General features: G+C 35.6%; 1 protein-coding gene across 2 annotated transcripts; it reads left to right on the top strand.

Annotated features, from left to right (window-relative positions):
* The first annotated feature begins 3,228 nt into the window (after window positions 1–3,228).
* LOC107863952 (DNA topoisomerase 1 alpha) lies at window positions 3,229–15,141 on the top strand. 2 transcript variants are annotated; one of them, XM_016710163.2, is made up of 16 exons: window positions 3,229–3,481; window positions 4,683–5,870; window positions 5,955–6,149; window positions 7,418–7,498; window positions 8,951–9,010; window positions 9,142–9,236; window positions 9,391–9,547; window positions 9,662–9,787; window positions 10,201–10,281; window positions 10,400–10,490; window positions 10,575–10,708; window positions 13,887–13,955; window positions 14,055–14,144; window positions 14,352–14,455; window positions 14,534–14,702; window positions 14,815–15,141. In XM_016710163.2, the coding sequence occupies exons 2-16, from the start codon at window positions 4,725–4,727 to the stop codon at window positions 14,881–14,883; spliced, it is 2,667 nt and encodes an 888-aa protein (XP_016565649.1). In that variant the 5' UTR covers window positions 3,229–3,481; window positions 4,683–4,724; the 3' UTR covers window positions 14,884–15,141. The 2 variants fall into 2 exon arrangements, with proteins under 2 accessions (XP_016565649.1, XP_016565650.1); XM_016710164.2 differs by having other exon boundaries at window positions 3,245–3,620.
* Window positions 15,142–16,127: the final 986 nt, after the last annotated feature.

Raw genomic sequence — 16,127 nt, 5'->3', positions numbered from 1 at the left:
TAACTATATATATATATATATATATATATATATATATATATATATATATATTGTAGTGTATATATATTGTAGTATGTTTTATTAGTAGTAGTATATATACACTGAATGATGCGTATATATGTGTATATATCTTCTACTGACGTGTATATTTAACGTATACATGTGTATATGTTTTATAAATTAGTATATAACTATATCTATATTTATTATAATGTATATATATTCTGTATATTTTATTTAAAGTAATATGTATACATTGAATAGTGCGTATACATATGTTTATATCTTCTATAGACGTGTATATTTAACGTATACATGTGTATATGTTTTACAAATTATTATATATAACTATATCTATATATATATATATTGTAATGTATATATATTGTAGAATATTTTATTATTAGTAGTATATATACATTAAATGGTGCGTATACACGTGTATATATCTTCTATAGACATGTATATTTAACATATACATGTGTATATGTTTTATAAATTAGTATAGATGCGTCTATTTAACGTATACATGTGTATATGTTTTATAAATTAGTATATCACTATATATAGAGAGATTGTAATGTATATATATATTGTAGTATATTTTATTTAAACTTTAAAGTAGTACATATATATTGGATGGTGCGTATATATGTGTAATTATATGTGTATATATTTTTAAAATTCTAATGTAGTATATACACTATTCTCATTCATGTAAATTATAAATTTTGGATCATTTTGCAATCAATAAAATTCCCTAAATTCATTCACTACTTAGTCCTTACTTTTTATATTTTCTCACTTAATGATTTAAAATTTTAAATTGAATTTCTAGTTTTCTACTTTAAATTAAAAACTTACTTCTAATATATTATTAATTTACTACCAAATATTATTAATTTATTATATTAAGTAGCATATGTTTTGTATATTTGTGTATACATCCTCTATAGACGTGTATATTTAACGTATACATGTGTATATATTTTATAAATTAGTATATAAATATATATATATATATATATATATATATATATATATTGTAATGTATATATATTGTGGTATATTTTATTTAAAGTAGTAAATATACACTGAATGGTGCGTATACATGTGTATATATCTTATGTAGACATGTATATTTAATGTATACATGTGTATATGTTTTATAAATTAGTATATAACTATATCTATATATATTGTAATGTATATATATTATAGTATATTTTATTAGTAGTGGTATATATGCATTGAATGGTGCGTATACACGTGTATATATCTTCTATAGACGTGTATATTTAACGTATACATGTGTATATGTTTTATAAATTAGTATATAACTATATCTATATATATTGTAATGTATATATATTCTGGTATATTTAAAGTAGTACTTATACATTGAATAGTGAATATACATGTGTATGTATCTTCTATAGACGTGTATATTTAACGTATACATGTGTATATGTTTTATAAATTAGTATATAACTATATAGAGAGAGATTGTAATGTATATATATTGTAGTATATTTTATTTAAACTTTAAAGTAGTACATATATATTGGATGGTGCGTATATATGTGTAATTGTGTATATGTGTATATATTTATTAAATTCTAATGTAGTACATACTATATATATTGTATATATATATATATTATTTAACGTATATATAATGTATATAGGTGGGTATATATAATGTATATTGAAAAAAAGTTATTTTTTTATATTTTTGACCGGGTTTAGGTGGGTTTGACCAGGTTGGGTTAAGTGAACCGGGTTAGGGTTGTTTTTAAATTTTTTACTATTTTGCCGGCCCGGTTCACTTAGACCCCAACCCGTCCCGGCCCACAACTCGGTTAAATGACACGGGCCAATTCCGGATTGGCCCGACCCGACCCACTTGACAATCTTATATAAGAGAGATACATACATACATATATGTATGAATGTATTTATAAGTTACACGATGAAATAAATTAACAAAGTAAAATGAATTTCATAGCCCTCTTTGGACTAAAATGTTAATCAAAATCATTTGAGATTTTACCTTTAAACGTGTACTATAACGACAATGATACAATGAATAACACTAGGTTAAAAACCTAGTGATAGACGGGAGGATTTACAATTTTTAGAATATGGGTGCACCACTAAAGAAAGGAGAAAGAAAGTATTAAGTGAAAACTGTCCTTGTTCGTTTAGAGAAATCAACTTAACATTCAATCAAGTGCACCATTTAACATTTAACATTTTAAAAGCATGGAGGCAAACAAATAATGTTAGATCAATTTAAGAAACATGTATATAAAATACCTAGCTTAAAGAAGAAACAATGATCTCCAGTGCACCATAAATATATATATAGAGAGAGTAAATAGAGACAACGAGCATTTGACCCTAGGGATGCTTCGGCACTCTGCACGAGCGCCTCCCCCTCGTCCCCAACGAGCGTGCCCAACGTGCACGTCGGGCGACTAACGAACCCTGGCACGGAAAACACCAAGAAAAGAACCAACATGGGTTGTGGTGCAGTGGATGAGACTGCTCCACCCTTAACCAAAGGTCGAGGTTCGACCCTGGGTATGGAGAAAACTTTGTTGGGAGCGTTACCCCCGAATGGAACCCTACCCGGCGCGAATTCAGATTAGTTGGGCTCCAATACGGGTACCGAACACCTTATGAAAAATAAAAAAAGAATAAAAAATATATATAGAGAGAGAGTAAATACGTCTTGACAACAAGCATTTGACCCTACTTGTTGCCGTAATACCATACGAGTCAGACTTAATCTCATTATTCTTAGTAATGATCACTTTCACAACTTATCCCTTGACCTTGGATTGGACTTTGAATGCATTCCTACATATAGGTCTCCACTAATAATCCCCAAAACATTTGTAAAAACAGACATAAGATTGACGAGAATGAAAATAAGTTATGCATATAAAAATATCAAAAGAGAAAAGTTTTTCAACAACAACTTATTTAATAAATTCCATAAAGTACGGTCTTGGAAGAGTAAGTGTACATGGACCTTACTCCTATTCAGAGGTAGAGAAACTGCTTTTTATTAAGAAAATTTTTCAATTTCTGAGAAAACTAAGAGATTATTCTTTCCTGTCTTTTTTGGTTGAAAATCAATTTTGCCAAAACAAAAAAAGATTTTTTTTTTTTTCAAATTACTTCAGGGACCATTTAGATGAAAGGAATGGACTCCAAGGCCCAATATCAATCCAGGTCTCTCTCTCTCACACACAGACAAAGCCCAAATCCAACCTAGCCGTACAATGGAGGTTGGCGGTCGAAATTCGGACCCAAAAATTCCTCCGATTGGCCTGCTAAGAATACAAACAAATTGAAATTTGAGTAATCGATTTCTTCTTCACCCAAAATACCTCCATTGAATGACCACCACTCTTCCTCCGCCTCCTCCTCCTCCTCCTTCCGATCTCCTTCTCCGCCCAAATTCATCTCCGTATGTTTCCTCTTTTTCTTCCAATTTTGCCCTTTCCTCAAAAACAAAAACCCTAATCCCTCCTTTTCATGTTGTGGAATTGTTGTAATTGTTTCTCTCTGAGCTCCCCACTGCTTAATGAAAGCTAAAGTTCCGATTTGTTAGTTTTTATTGCTGTTTTTATATGTTTACTAGTTAATTTGTAAACATTGGTTGTTTTTAAAACCATCTGAAACTGATTGTTAAGTTGCGGTGGTCGATTAGTTTTTCTTTAAGTAATGTTAATCAGTTTCTGCTACATTTTTTTCGAGAAATAAGATGTTTTTTTTTTTAATATTTAAAAAGAAGGCTATAAAATGTTACCAGTTTCAAAAAATTCAAAAAAAGAAGGCTAATGAAGATGAAATTTATGTATATTTATATTTTGAGCTACGGATAGCAGGATACTAGTGTTTAATTTGTTTACGGATTTGGGGTTTATTATTGTTTGTGTCGAAATAGAAGGAAGCTGACTGAAAAAATTAAGATATTGTTTCAGATGAATTTTTTTCATTTGGCTTGCTCCGCGAATTTTATGTTCATGTTGCATACTCAATGAGTGGAGAGAGGAATGGGTTCCCTCTTTATCTTTTATGTTTGTGTGATAGGGAGAGAAAGACGCCCTTTAGCACTAGGCGATTCTTCCCATTTGTTCTAGTATTGGTATGCAAAGTTCCCTATGGTGGGGGGTGGCATGTATCCCGTGGAATTAGTGGAGGTGCGCACAAGCTGATACAGACACCACGGTTATCAAAAAAGAAAAAGAAAAAAAAGACACCCTTTAGTAACATAACAAGAGCATCTAGTCTTTGAGGATAAGTGTCAAGATAATGAGAACTTAACTTAACTCTTTGGAAAGAGAGAACACAGATAAACTAGATTTACAAGAAGAAACTTGAACTGGATTTAAAATAAGCTGGAATTGTGTTGGCACGAAAGGTCATAATACCTATATTATAGTACAACTGCACTAGCTGTGAGGGGAAGAAGCTAGATTTATGTGTTCTTGCCAGCGGTTGGGGTTATAGCTTTGTTTCTCCTTTGTGGCGTTTTGTTAAACACTTGTTACGCTGAACACTGATATACTTCAATTTTTGTTCTCTAGGCGTCCGTCCTTTACTTTTTTTCTTTTTATTGCATTTTAAACTATTGTTGCCTTATAATTATGAAAAATCGTTTACAGATAAGGAGAACATTATATGACAGTGTAGCATAGACAAAGACCATGACTGTTGAAGCTTTTGCCAAAACAAATTTGATGGAAGATATTGATGATGATGATGATGTGCCGTTAGTTTTCAAACGAAGTAGTACCGCGTCAAAGCAGAGTCAGTCAAATTCATCATCTCAGAAGCAGGATGGACGATCAGGGCGGCAAGTTTCTGATGTACGTTCTCCTAATGGCCAGAGCTCAAGTGCTCATAAAGTTAAGATAGCCTCCGCTTCTAAGGCATCTCCAGCAGTTTCACCTTTAACTAATCCAAAAGCATCGCCTTTCACTAGTCCAAAAGCATCGCCTTCGTCAGTCAGGACATCTCCTGCACCAAATTCAAGGCCATCTTCTTCTGCAGGTAATCAGGCAAAAAATGTTAATCAACAATCCATTAGTGCTCCTAAAGAGTCGAAGCAATCTGTTGAACCGAAATCTGAACCTAATGATGAATCTGAGGATTCGGAAGATGATAAACCATTGAGTGCTAGGCTTCCTTCTGGGTTATCTAAGAGCAGCTCTATTCACGCCAACAAAATGGTTGGTACTTCAACATCAGTTCGAAAGGCTAGACCTCCCAAAAAAGAGGATTCGGATGATGAAGTTCCCTTAGCGTCAAGGTTTCAAATGAAATCCAATGCAGGGGCTTCCACCAGCAAGTTTTCTAATTCTGAAGAAGTTAAGCCTAAGATTCGTCAAAATGGTTTGCCATCTACAACAGTCTTAAGTAAGAGACCCCCTGGTGAGGTCAAGTCTGCTGCTCAAGCTTCAGTTAAAAAGCCTAAACTTTCTGATACATCTACACCTGTTTCTACCAAGCAAGCTTCTCTTAAAACTGAAAAGAAGGCAGAGGAGGAGGAGGACGATGATGACGACGTTCCTATATCTCTGAGGATGAAGAAGCCAGGAGCTTCAGCTTGTAAAGTGTCATCTGGAAAGAAAACAATTAAAGTTGTTTCGCCATCAATGAAGAAAACAAAGAAGAAATTGAAAAAAACCAAGTACTCAAAGTCGTCAAGAGTGCAGCCAAGCTCTGGTGATGGGCAAAAATGGACTACATTGGAACACAGCGGAGTGATTTTTCCACCTCCATACAATCCTCATGGGGTTAAGATGCTCTACAAAGGAAAGCCTGTGGATCTTACTCCAGAGCAGGAAGAGGTTTTAATCTGACTCTGGTTGTGTGTGTCTCATTCATGCATTTGTGATTTTATTCTGAGTACAACAGTTTCCTTCTGTCTGCAGGTCGCAACAATGTATGCCGTGATGTTAGACACAGATTACGTGAGTAAACAGCAGTTCAAAGAAAATTTCATGAATGACTGGAGAAAAATACTTGGAAAAAACCATGTCATCCAAAATTTAGAAGGCTGTGATTTTACCCCAATATATGAGTGGCATCAGAGGGAGAAGGAGAAGAAGAAGCAGATGAGTACTGAAGTAAGTGAATTAGTAAAAAATTATTTCGAAATATGGGAATTTGTAGTTATTTTTCGACTTATTCCATGGTAAGTTCATTTTGCTTAAATTTTTCTATCTTCTAATGCTGGTTAAAACAGACTCGTAATGAAGTTTTTTTTTTTTTTTTAAAAAAACTGATTAAATAAAAACCAGCATGAGTTGCCAAATTGATAACTTTTAAAATTTCTCATCTTGTCACTTGTGACAACCTGCTGAATTGTTTGGCAGTTGGAGGATTTCACTTGGTAGAGCCAATGTATCCCAGTCACCTTTGGACTCAAAAAAGACATCTTTGCTTCATAGTATAGAAATTCATAGATTTCCTTTGAATGGTGATGTGTTACTTATCTTATGGTAGTGCGTTGTTTGGCGGGTCATCTTTTGTGTGGTCATTGATTCATACATTTGTCTGACCAGCATGAATCTGGTGTTTTTGACAACCTTATAAAATCGTTTTAGCTACATTTGCTTAATTGAGAAGCTTTGCGGAGACTATGCTTCACATTATATATTCTAAGCCATCCTTACAGATGCAAGAGATTCAATCACATTATTGTTTTATGTACAGCCTCTACCTCTTCATTCATGTTCCTCGAACTCTCAAATAATGTTGCTGCACCATGTCAGATCGTTACAAAAAACCAGATCCTTCAATGTAATGCTTTTGAAGGATCCGACATGTATCTGGCGACATTTTTGAAGAGTCCGAGCAACATAGCTTTTCATTGATGTTAATGCTGGATGCTCATAGAATTTCATTTTCTATAGCAAGTGGATTTGACCACTATCTTTACTAGAAATCTAGTTAGCAATTCTATGAGGGACCAAGTCTCCTTTTTGATGGTTGAAGTGTTTTCTAGCTCATTTCAAGGTGACTCATTTGGCAAAGGTTTATCACTTTCTTTGGCTGTCCGTTTCTCCTGTTGACTTGTTTTTTCAATTCTTTTTTCTTCATGTGTGTGTTCGTGGGGGGGAGGCGGGGGCTCTTTCCAGAACATTGGTTTTGTTGTCCACTGCCTCATTTCATATAAATAATTGTTTTTTCACTTCTACTATCATTGACTGATCACTCAAAAAATGTGAAATTTTGTCGAATAGGCTGTCGTGTTACCAAGTCTTGACATTTTTGCTTCTCAGTCTGATCAAGGTGGTCATACGTATGTTTGTTGTTAACCTAATAGCCAAACATAAAGCTCATAGATGTTTTAAAGGTTTTCATCTAAAATATTGCCTTGCCTATTTTGCAGGAGAAGAAGGCATTGAGAGAAGAGAAACTTAAGCAAGAAGAGAAGTACATGTGGGCAATTGTGGATGGTGTAAAAGAGAAGGTTTGGTTCTGTTTAACACTAGCTTTTACCATTGTCTTGCTTTCATACATGGTACTTTTAAGCGGAAATGATATCTTTGGGATTATAAAATGGTCTTACATTTTCGTTCTCTGAAAAAAGGTCCTATGTCCTCTTTTTCTGGGGATTCTTTCTTTTTCAACATCAGCTTCTTTCTTTATCCAGCTTACACAATTTTTTGGGTGGAGGTGTGAAGCAACCAAAATTCTTTTGTGTTCATCTGATCTGGTGCTATTCCAGTAATTATTTCTCCTCGACTGATCTTAAAAAACACTGGGGAGCTTTATATCCTTTTATGTGTTGTGTATAGTTAAAAAAGCACCTTGTTTCATCTTTGGAATTTATTTCCTCTGAGTAAAGGTTTTTTTTCTTATTAATAAAGTTCTTTTTTAAATTGCATTGAAATGGAGTTAACAGGTTTTCAAAGTAAATTTTACGAATACGTACATGTATTTCCCTGTCACATTTCCCTTCGAAGAACATTTCATTTTCACTTTCTATAACTCCGTTGAGATTTTGGATGGGGCCTGATGTGTTTTTTGATTCTTGATATGAAAATAGTGATTGTTTGAATTGATCCATGCCTCCTGCTCATATGTGATGTTGGTTGCATGGGATGGCTATTCTAGGCAGGATTCCTCAGCTGGAAAGAGAACACGAATGCCTTCCCATTGTCGTGTATTGCTTAAGTACATAATTTCCTTTAAGAAGGAAAGACAATGTTCATTCCTTGAATAAGAACAAGGAATGAGGTTCATTGACTTGGATGGAAGGGCCTTCCTTAGAATGGGATGCCCTCTTTTTTGCTACTCCAAACTGAGGACTGAATGTAATTGAATGATTGTTTACTGAATGAGATATCACGTTAGGAGATCTCTTCTTTTATGTATGTGTGGTGTAAGAGAGGATAGTCATGTATCTGAAACAGAGACTTGTAGCTCTGGGTCTGCTGGATCAAGTTCTGTTTGTTTCTGTCAGTTGGTGATTTGTCTACCTTTGAGCTCATGGGGAGTTGGGTGGAATTTGCGGTCATGCTGATAGGTGACAATCTAGAAAAATAAAATGATAGAAGGAAGATGTTGTTATCCTTTGTTACATATAGTTGTCACATGTTTTAGCCGATTGCTTCGTAGTCCTTTTCTGGATGATTCTGTGTTTCCATCCTTGTGCTGTTTCATGTGCCATCAGTACGTCCCCTTTTTGGCCTTATTATTTATTTCTTATTGGTTTTCTAGCCTGTGATATTAGCCCCCTAGTTTTATCCGATCTCTCAATCTTGAGCGTCCCTTCCTTTCAGTATGATGTGCCAACATGGTGTTCTCTTTTCATTTTTCACCCCATTAGTTATCCACCCCAAAAATCAGGAAGGCCCATGGGTAGGGAACATAGGAAAATTGGAAACTGCAAATGGTCTGACCTTCTAGTTTTGTGCAGGTTGGGAACTTTCGGGTTGAACCACCTGGACTGTTCCGTGGACGTGGGGAACATCCAAAGGTATGTTGACCTTCTATTTTTTGGGTTAAACTGGCAAAACAATCTATTATGTGCAGAATGGTGTATTTCTTTATGTTTAGGTACATCAAGTTTCACTGTGGTATTGATGTATGTTGCTTCGAATGTTACAGATGGGAAAGCTAAAGAGACGGATCCGGCCAAATGACATCACAATAAATATCGGAAAGGGTGCTACAATACCAGAGTGCCCCATCCCTGGCCAAAGGTTCTTTTCCTTCTATCTCCTGTTATCCTTTTGGAAGAATAGTCTGTCTTTTGGAGGATGGTGAAGGAAGTAAGAAATATGCTATTTTCACCATAAATGTAAAAAGCTAGAGTTTTACCTTTATTTATTTTTCTTCCCCTTGCTGGCTTGGCAGATGGAAGGAAGTAAGGCATGACAACACAGTAACATGGTTAGCGTTCTGGAACGACCCTATTAATCCAAAAGAATTCAAATACGTTTTCCTGGCAGCCAGTAGTTCCCTGAAAGGGCAAAGTGACAAGGAAAAGTACGAGAAAGCAAGGCGTTTGAAGGTACAATAAAGTAGTTGGCAAACTTCTGATCAATGATATATATATATATTTTTTTAAAAATTGTGACGGGTTGCGCATGAATGATTGGTGGCTATCACGGTCTCTTGGTTGCAGGATTACATAGAAGGCATTAGATCTGCATATACAAAAGATTTTACAAGTAAAGATCCAGTGAAGCGTCAGATTGCAGTTGCAACTTATCTTATTGATAAATTAGCTCTAAGGGCAGGAAATGAGAAGGTATCATGAACACCAGCTTATTATTTTTTCCCAGATATTTAACTAAGGTAAGCGTAGATCTCAAAAAGAGTCTGAAAATTCCGAAACTGGTTGCCAATGCTGGTTTAGGTCATGTCTCTTTCAGAAGTATTCCCAGCTTGATAGAATCAGGAAATTATAGCAATATATGTTACTCTTCTCTTTCCAATTGACATAAGTTTAGCAAGGGTTACTAGCAAGCCACATCACTAATAAAGAAACCACAAGTCAAAATAATTTAATCAGAGATCAATTTATCCCAAAAAACTGAATGTGAGAGATTAGTGTTCCAGTTTTTAATTTTTTTTCTATGAAGGACCATGCTTTTGCCTGCAGAGGCATGGGACTATGCGAATGTTGTGTTAGTGCTCTTGGTTATATTTCAATCCTTGCAGGATGACGATGAAGCTGATACAGTTGGTTGCTGTACTTTGAAAGTGGAGAATGTAGAGCCTGTACCTCCAAATATTTTGAAGGTAGTGTTGTTTTACTTAACAAAAGCTAAATTGGAAGAGCTCCAGGAAACTTACTTCTCTACTGGTTCTTAGTTTGTGCAATTAATTGCAATGCATAGAGTTGACTTTTTTTTTTCAGTTTGATTTTCTTGGTAAAGATTCTATCAGGTACCAAAATGAGGTGGCTGTGTATGAGCCTGTTTTTAAAGCTATTCAACAGTTCCGAAGTGGTTAGTAAATGCTGCTTTTGTGCTAGAATGTTTTTTTAATTTTTTTCCCCCCTTCATGAATAACATGGACACACTTGATTTCAGGGAAAAAGGACGGCGACGATCTTTTTGACAAGCTTGATACGAGTAAGCTTAATGCCCATCTGAAGGAACTCATGCCAGGGCTTACAGCTAAAGTATTTCGTACATATAATGCATCTTTCACACTGGAGCAGCAAGTAAGTTACTTTCTGAGAATAGACGCTTAAACAACCCCCCCCACCCCCCCCCCCCCCCCCCCCCCAACCCCAACCCCAACCCCAACCCACAAAAACGCACACGCGCACAAAAGAAGTTAATCTAGTTAGGATTGCGAAGATTTATCTCAAGTTGATGACTTTTTTGTTTCTTGGTTAGCTTTCAACTTACTACAACTCCCCCCCCTCCCCCCTCCCTTTCATCGGGTATGCGGCCAGCAATCTGAGGCAGAGTTACCCTTCTTCCCCTAAAAAGAGGGAATTCTGCAGCTCTATATTGGAGCTGCCTGGCAGTTTTGGATAGTAATTTACCTTTTACTAGACTGTTTTTTGTTTGTGCTTGGTTTAGAATTACAACCTGCTTGGTTTTATTAGAAAACATTATGAGCTATGCTATGCTTTTAGATATGTAGTCTCATTTGCTAGGGGAATGGATGATAAAAGATGAAAGTGTTAGTTAAAGAATTAAATAGGATGGTTGAAATAGAGAAGTGTTTCCGGAGTGTTATATGAGCTCTTCTTTACAACTATTGTTAGATGGACAATGTTATGTGAATGTGAATATTGGAATTGTCTCTTAAGCTCAATCTATTTGCAACATAGGTTTCAAATAGATGCAGAAATTAAATGGATATATGGTCATACAATATAAGAGAAAACTAAAATAACCACATTCTAAGAAAGGTGCAAGTAGCGCACAAAAACGATAAAATAAGATGGTCACTTGAGATGGTTGTCATGTCTCGACCTTTCGATGTAGCTACTTATTGGTATGAAAACTTGGTGATTGAAGGTGTTAAAAATGACAAGGTGGACCCAGAACTAAATTGTAAGAAGTCCTGAGTAACGTACGATCTCTCAAAATCCGTGCAGATATGGTGAATAGACATAATAGAAAGGATTAAAAACGATATAGATGACACCACTTAGTTGGTTGCTAAGCTTTATTCATGTTGGTACCTTCTTTAGGTGTATGAACCGTAGTGTTGGCCAATCAAGAACTCCACATCCAAAAGTTGAAGGTCACGGAGATGAGGATGCTGTGATGAATGTGTGGACTTACTAAGAGAGACATGGTTAGAAATGATATTATTCGAGAGAAGGTGAGAGTGACTTCAGTGGAAGACAAATGGAAGACAACATGCGGGAAGTGAGGTTGAGATAGTTCGGACATGTAATTCGGGGGTGCACAGATGTCCCAGTACAGAAGTGTGGTTGGTTGGCTATGGATGACTTTAGACGGGGTTGAGGTAGGCTTAAGAAATATTGGAGGGAGGTGATTAGACAGGACCTGGAGTAGTTACAACTTACTGTAGACATGGTCCTAGATAGGAAGGTGTGGAAGATGTGAATTAGGGTAGAGGGTTAGCAGGTAGGAGTGCGTTCTTGTTAGAAGGAAGGAGTGCTTTGTTTGTAGTTGTGCCTGTAGTCGACTAGTCGTAGTGTTATATGTGTGTCTTGTAGTTTCTTGTTCGTGGTGTTTTGGTGATGTTTGTGATTTAGGATAGATTTTGTATATTATTGCTTTGTGGGTGTCTTGTTTCTTTTATTATAATTGGTGTGTTATCCCATTTTGTTTGTTGTTTTTACATTTTTTATACTATTATTTGTCCTGAGGTGTGGGTCTATCGGAAACCACCTTTCTACTTCATTTGAGCTAGCGGTATGGACTGCTTACGCTTTACCCTCCCCAGACCCCACCTTAGGAGAATGCACTGGGTATGCTGCTGTTGTTGTTGGTACGTTCTTTAGGTCTGAAATGTTCGCTGGGAGTCTTTTTGTCTTGTTAAAATTATATATGCTAGTATGCCTTTAGTCTTGTTAAAAATGTATATGCCAGTAGAAAATGTAAGAATTTGTGTTAGAGAATTTCTAGTGCTTGAAAACCTGCATTTTTGAATAATTGTTTGGGACTTATTGTATGTGTTGACATGAATAGCGAGGATTCACATAGCCAACCTCAACTGGCTTGGGATTTAGGTTTTTGTTGTTTTGATGTGGCTGCTTTTGAATAGTTTTTGACGAGTGTAGCAGAAATGGATGTCAAATGTGTGATTTATACACACACACACACACACACACACACATATATGTGCGGTGTCCGGGGAAGGGCCCCACCACAAGGGTGTATCGTACGTAGTCTTACCTTGCATTTCTGTCAGAGTCTGTTTCCAAGGCTTGAGACCTCTTGATCTCATGGCAACAACTTTACCGGTTACTCCAAGGCTCCCCTTCAATATATATATATATATATATAATAGAAAAGATCACACTCAACAATCAGTATAAATAGCATGTCTAGAGGATAAAAGTTTTGTCGGAAACGGTTTGATGGTATTCTTTGTAGATCGTTAGATGATGGATGCATTCGTCATTAGTTGCAAATCATGATAGTTGAAGGTGTTAAAAGGAGGTAGTCATAAAGTTACATGAAGGAAATTGTTTCAAAATATCCACACTATCTTGGAATTCATGCAGTGCGAAAAATAGAGCACAATAGAAGGGAAAAAAACCCATCTAGGAAAATACCAACTAGTTGAGATTTAGGGCTTAGTCTGGTTGGTTTGCTCAGTCCAATGCTTCTTCCTAGAATTTTTTTTTGATCACTTCGGAGTTTTGTATGATAGTAGAAACTGTATAGAACTTCTAGAGTTGGAGAACCACATTCGTTGTTTATGAAGTAGGAGAATTCATTAATGGCCGTCAAGAAGGTGAAATAAGTATAGGGTTAGAGAACCATTTATTCAGTGTTGGAACCAGACAGGTCTAATTGGAGAGAAATTAATAGTGAGGCTTCATATAATTGATCCAAATTAGATTGGATTGAGTCTTGGTTGTTGTATGCGTTTGGTACTTTTTATCTTGATAAATGAATTGAATTTTTACTTTGATTAAAATATTTTCAGTTTGAGTCTGATGATGGATAATTTCAACTAGAAGTTGAAGTTTTCTTCTGTTACCTTCTCAAAAAAAATAAAAAATTGATTGTCTCAACGTGTGAGTTTAATTGGGAGAAAAATGCTTGTCTTCTGATTCAATTTGAATTATGTGCTTATCCATGCTTTTGTACCTGGAAGTGGAGATCCATTATGCCTTTCTCATTACCAATGAACAAAATTTTGTTTTTTCCTGTGCTGATTTACATTCCCATTGATGGCAGTTGAGTAAGCTCACACAAGGGGGGGAGCTCGCCGAGAAAGTTGCAGTATATAATCTGGCAAATAAAGAGGTAAGACTCCGTGAGAAATAGTAATAGTTCTGCTTTGGGGGGGGGGGGGGGGACTGTTTAAAAAGATTTCTGTTACTATGTTCATATTTCTTGTTGCAGGTTGCAATAATTTGTAATCACCAGCGTAGTGTCTCAAAGTCCCACAGTGTACAAATTTCAAGGTTGAATGAGAAGATAGACGAGCTAAAGGTGATTATTTTTGGTTATGAGTGTTCATTCTCTGTAGTTCCATTTCTCTTTGATAAGTTTTAATAATGTGAATGGCTAATTTTTATCATCAAAATAGAAGAGGCTTGTTTATTGATGATGTTTTACCTGCAGTTGACTTGTAACCAAAAAAGTTTGCACTTAACTTAGACTGTGATTGTGATTGACTTTTCACTGTCTTTTCATCAGGCTCTTTTGGAAGAATTCAAAGTAGATTTGGCTCGGGCCAAAAAGGGGAAGCCTCCAGTGAAAGGCGCTGATGGCAAGATGAAGAGAAACTTGACCCCTGAAGCGTACAATTCCTATCCTTAACTGGAGCCTTTCTTCCATTTTTTGTTTTAGTTGCTGACATACAAGTGTATTGTTTGCAGATTACAGAAAAAAATAGATCAAACGAATGCGAAGATTGAGAACATAGAGAGGCAAATAGATACGAAAGAAGAGTTGAAAACTGTGGCTTTGGGCACATCAAAGATCAATTATCTGGATCCGAGGATCACTGTGGCATGGTGTAAGCGTCATGAGGTTCCTATCGAAAAGGTATGCCTCTTTTACAATATTTTATGGGAAAGTGTACTTCCATGAATTTTATCTCTAACTGCTAATTGATCTCGTGGATTGTGGTTTCCTTTTGATCCTTTTATCCATGCAGATGTTCAACAAGTCTCTTCTAGCAAAGTTCGCCTGGGCGATGGATGTTGAACCTTCCTTCACATTTTAAAGTTTTTGCGGCTGTAGTGTATGTAGGACCTCTCTTTCAAAGCCAGTCTCCTAATACCAATTGTTCCATTTGCCCCTCCTTCCCTCCTGAAAAGAGAATAGGAAAGGAATTCTATTATTTTTCACTTAAAAAGATGAAAAAAAGAAGAGAAAATGATCGTTATCTGACAATTTTTAAATTTGTTTACTGACTGGCCCCTGACGAATTCCTGTTGTAATGTAAGCAACTTCTGAATTTATGGGGGTGAGTCTTCCCTAATTGCCTCTCTCTGGTTTAATTTCCTTTTGTGAATACTTCCAAGATTCAGCTTTAGATGTTCTAACTTGTTTCGAAATGATCAAGTGCCATGTTCTTCAGGGAGGAATTTCAAGTTTTCTGGATAAAGTTGTTCATCCACGTTTAATGTATATCTGCTAAGCATCAACAGATATTTTCTGATAACAAAATTATTTTGCACCAAGTCTACAAGCTGAAGGGCACTTATTTGTTCAAATTGAGAATTGTGTTACTTACCAAGGGAATTTTTCCCACGGACTCTTCAAATGAGTAATTGTAGTTAGGTTGATTCTCGAAATTTTAAATTGTTTGGATCTTAAAAAGAGTTATTACATGTACCGCATAACTATGAATTATATACATATTTTTTTTTTTTCCAGAATCAGAAGAAAGGTTTGACTACTCATTTATTGGAAAAGCAATTTCTTGAACTATACTATTAGAACTGCTTACATTGCCCCAATGCTCAAATCGCACTCCACTCTGCATAAGTTCTCGTCTTTCACTTCCAAGTCAAATTACGGAAGTACTACTGGGTTGCATTAGCAGGAATCAGAGCATGCATTCATAAAAGATAGCTCAAATTCATCATATCAAAACGATCCAACACCTAGGTTTTTTTTTTTGAAAAAAAAGGGAACATAATCACATAGGTTTTCTTTTTTAAAAGGGAACATCTCTTCTCATTTGATGAGAGATTCGTCTTTAACACTCCCACCTCCCGCTCAAGATGTGTGCGCAAATTCAATACAAGGGCCAACATGGGTAAACAGTATTTGGCATGAGGTCTAACCTGATACCATTCATTTCAAATTTCCTAATTTGATTTCTCAGAGACAAAGTTTCTTTTTCATATTTTACCCTTTGCATTAATTACTTTTTTTTCAAATTAAAATGTAAACATTATTTAATAGGGGTATTATGGTAAATTACGCTATTAATTATTTTTCTTAATTAATGTGTCATCT

The sequence above is a fragment of the Capsicum annuum genome, chromosome 7, assembly GCF_002878395.1.
Source record: "Capsicum annuum cultivar UCD-10X-F1 chromosome 7, UCD10Xv1.1, whole genome shotgun sequence".
Lineage (NCBI taxonomy): Eukaryota > Viridiplantae > Streptophyta > Magnoliopsida > Solanales > Solanaceae > Capsicum > Capsicum annuum.
This window is presented reverse-complemented; position numbering and strand designations above follow the sequence as displayed.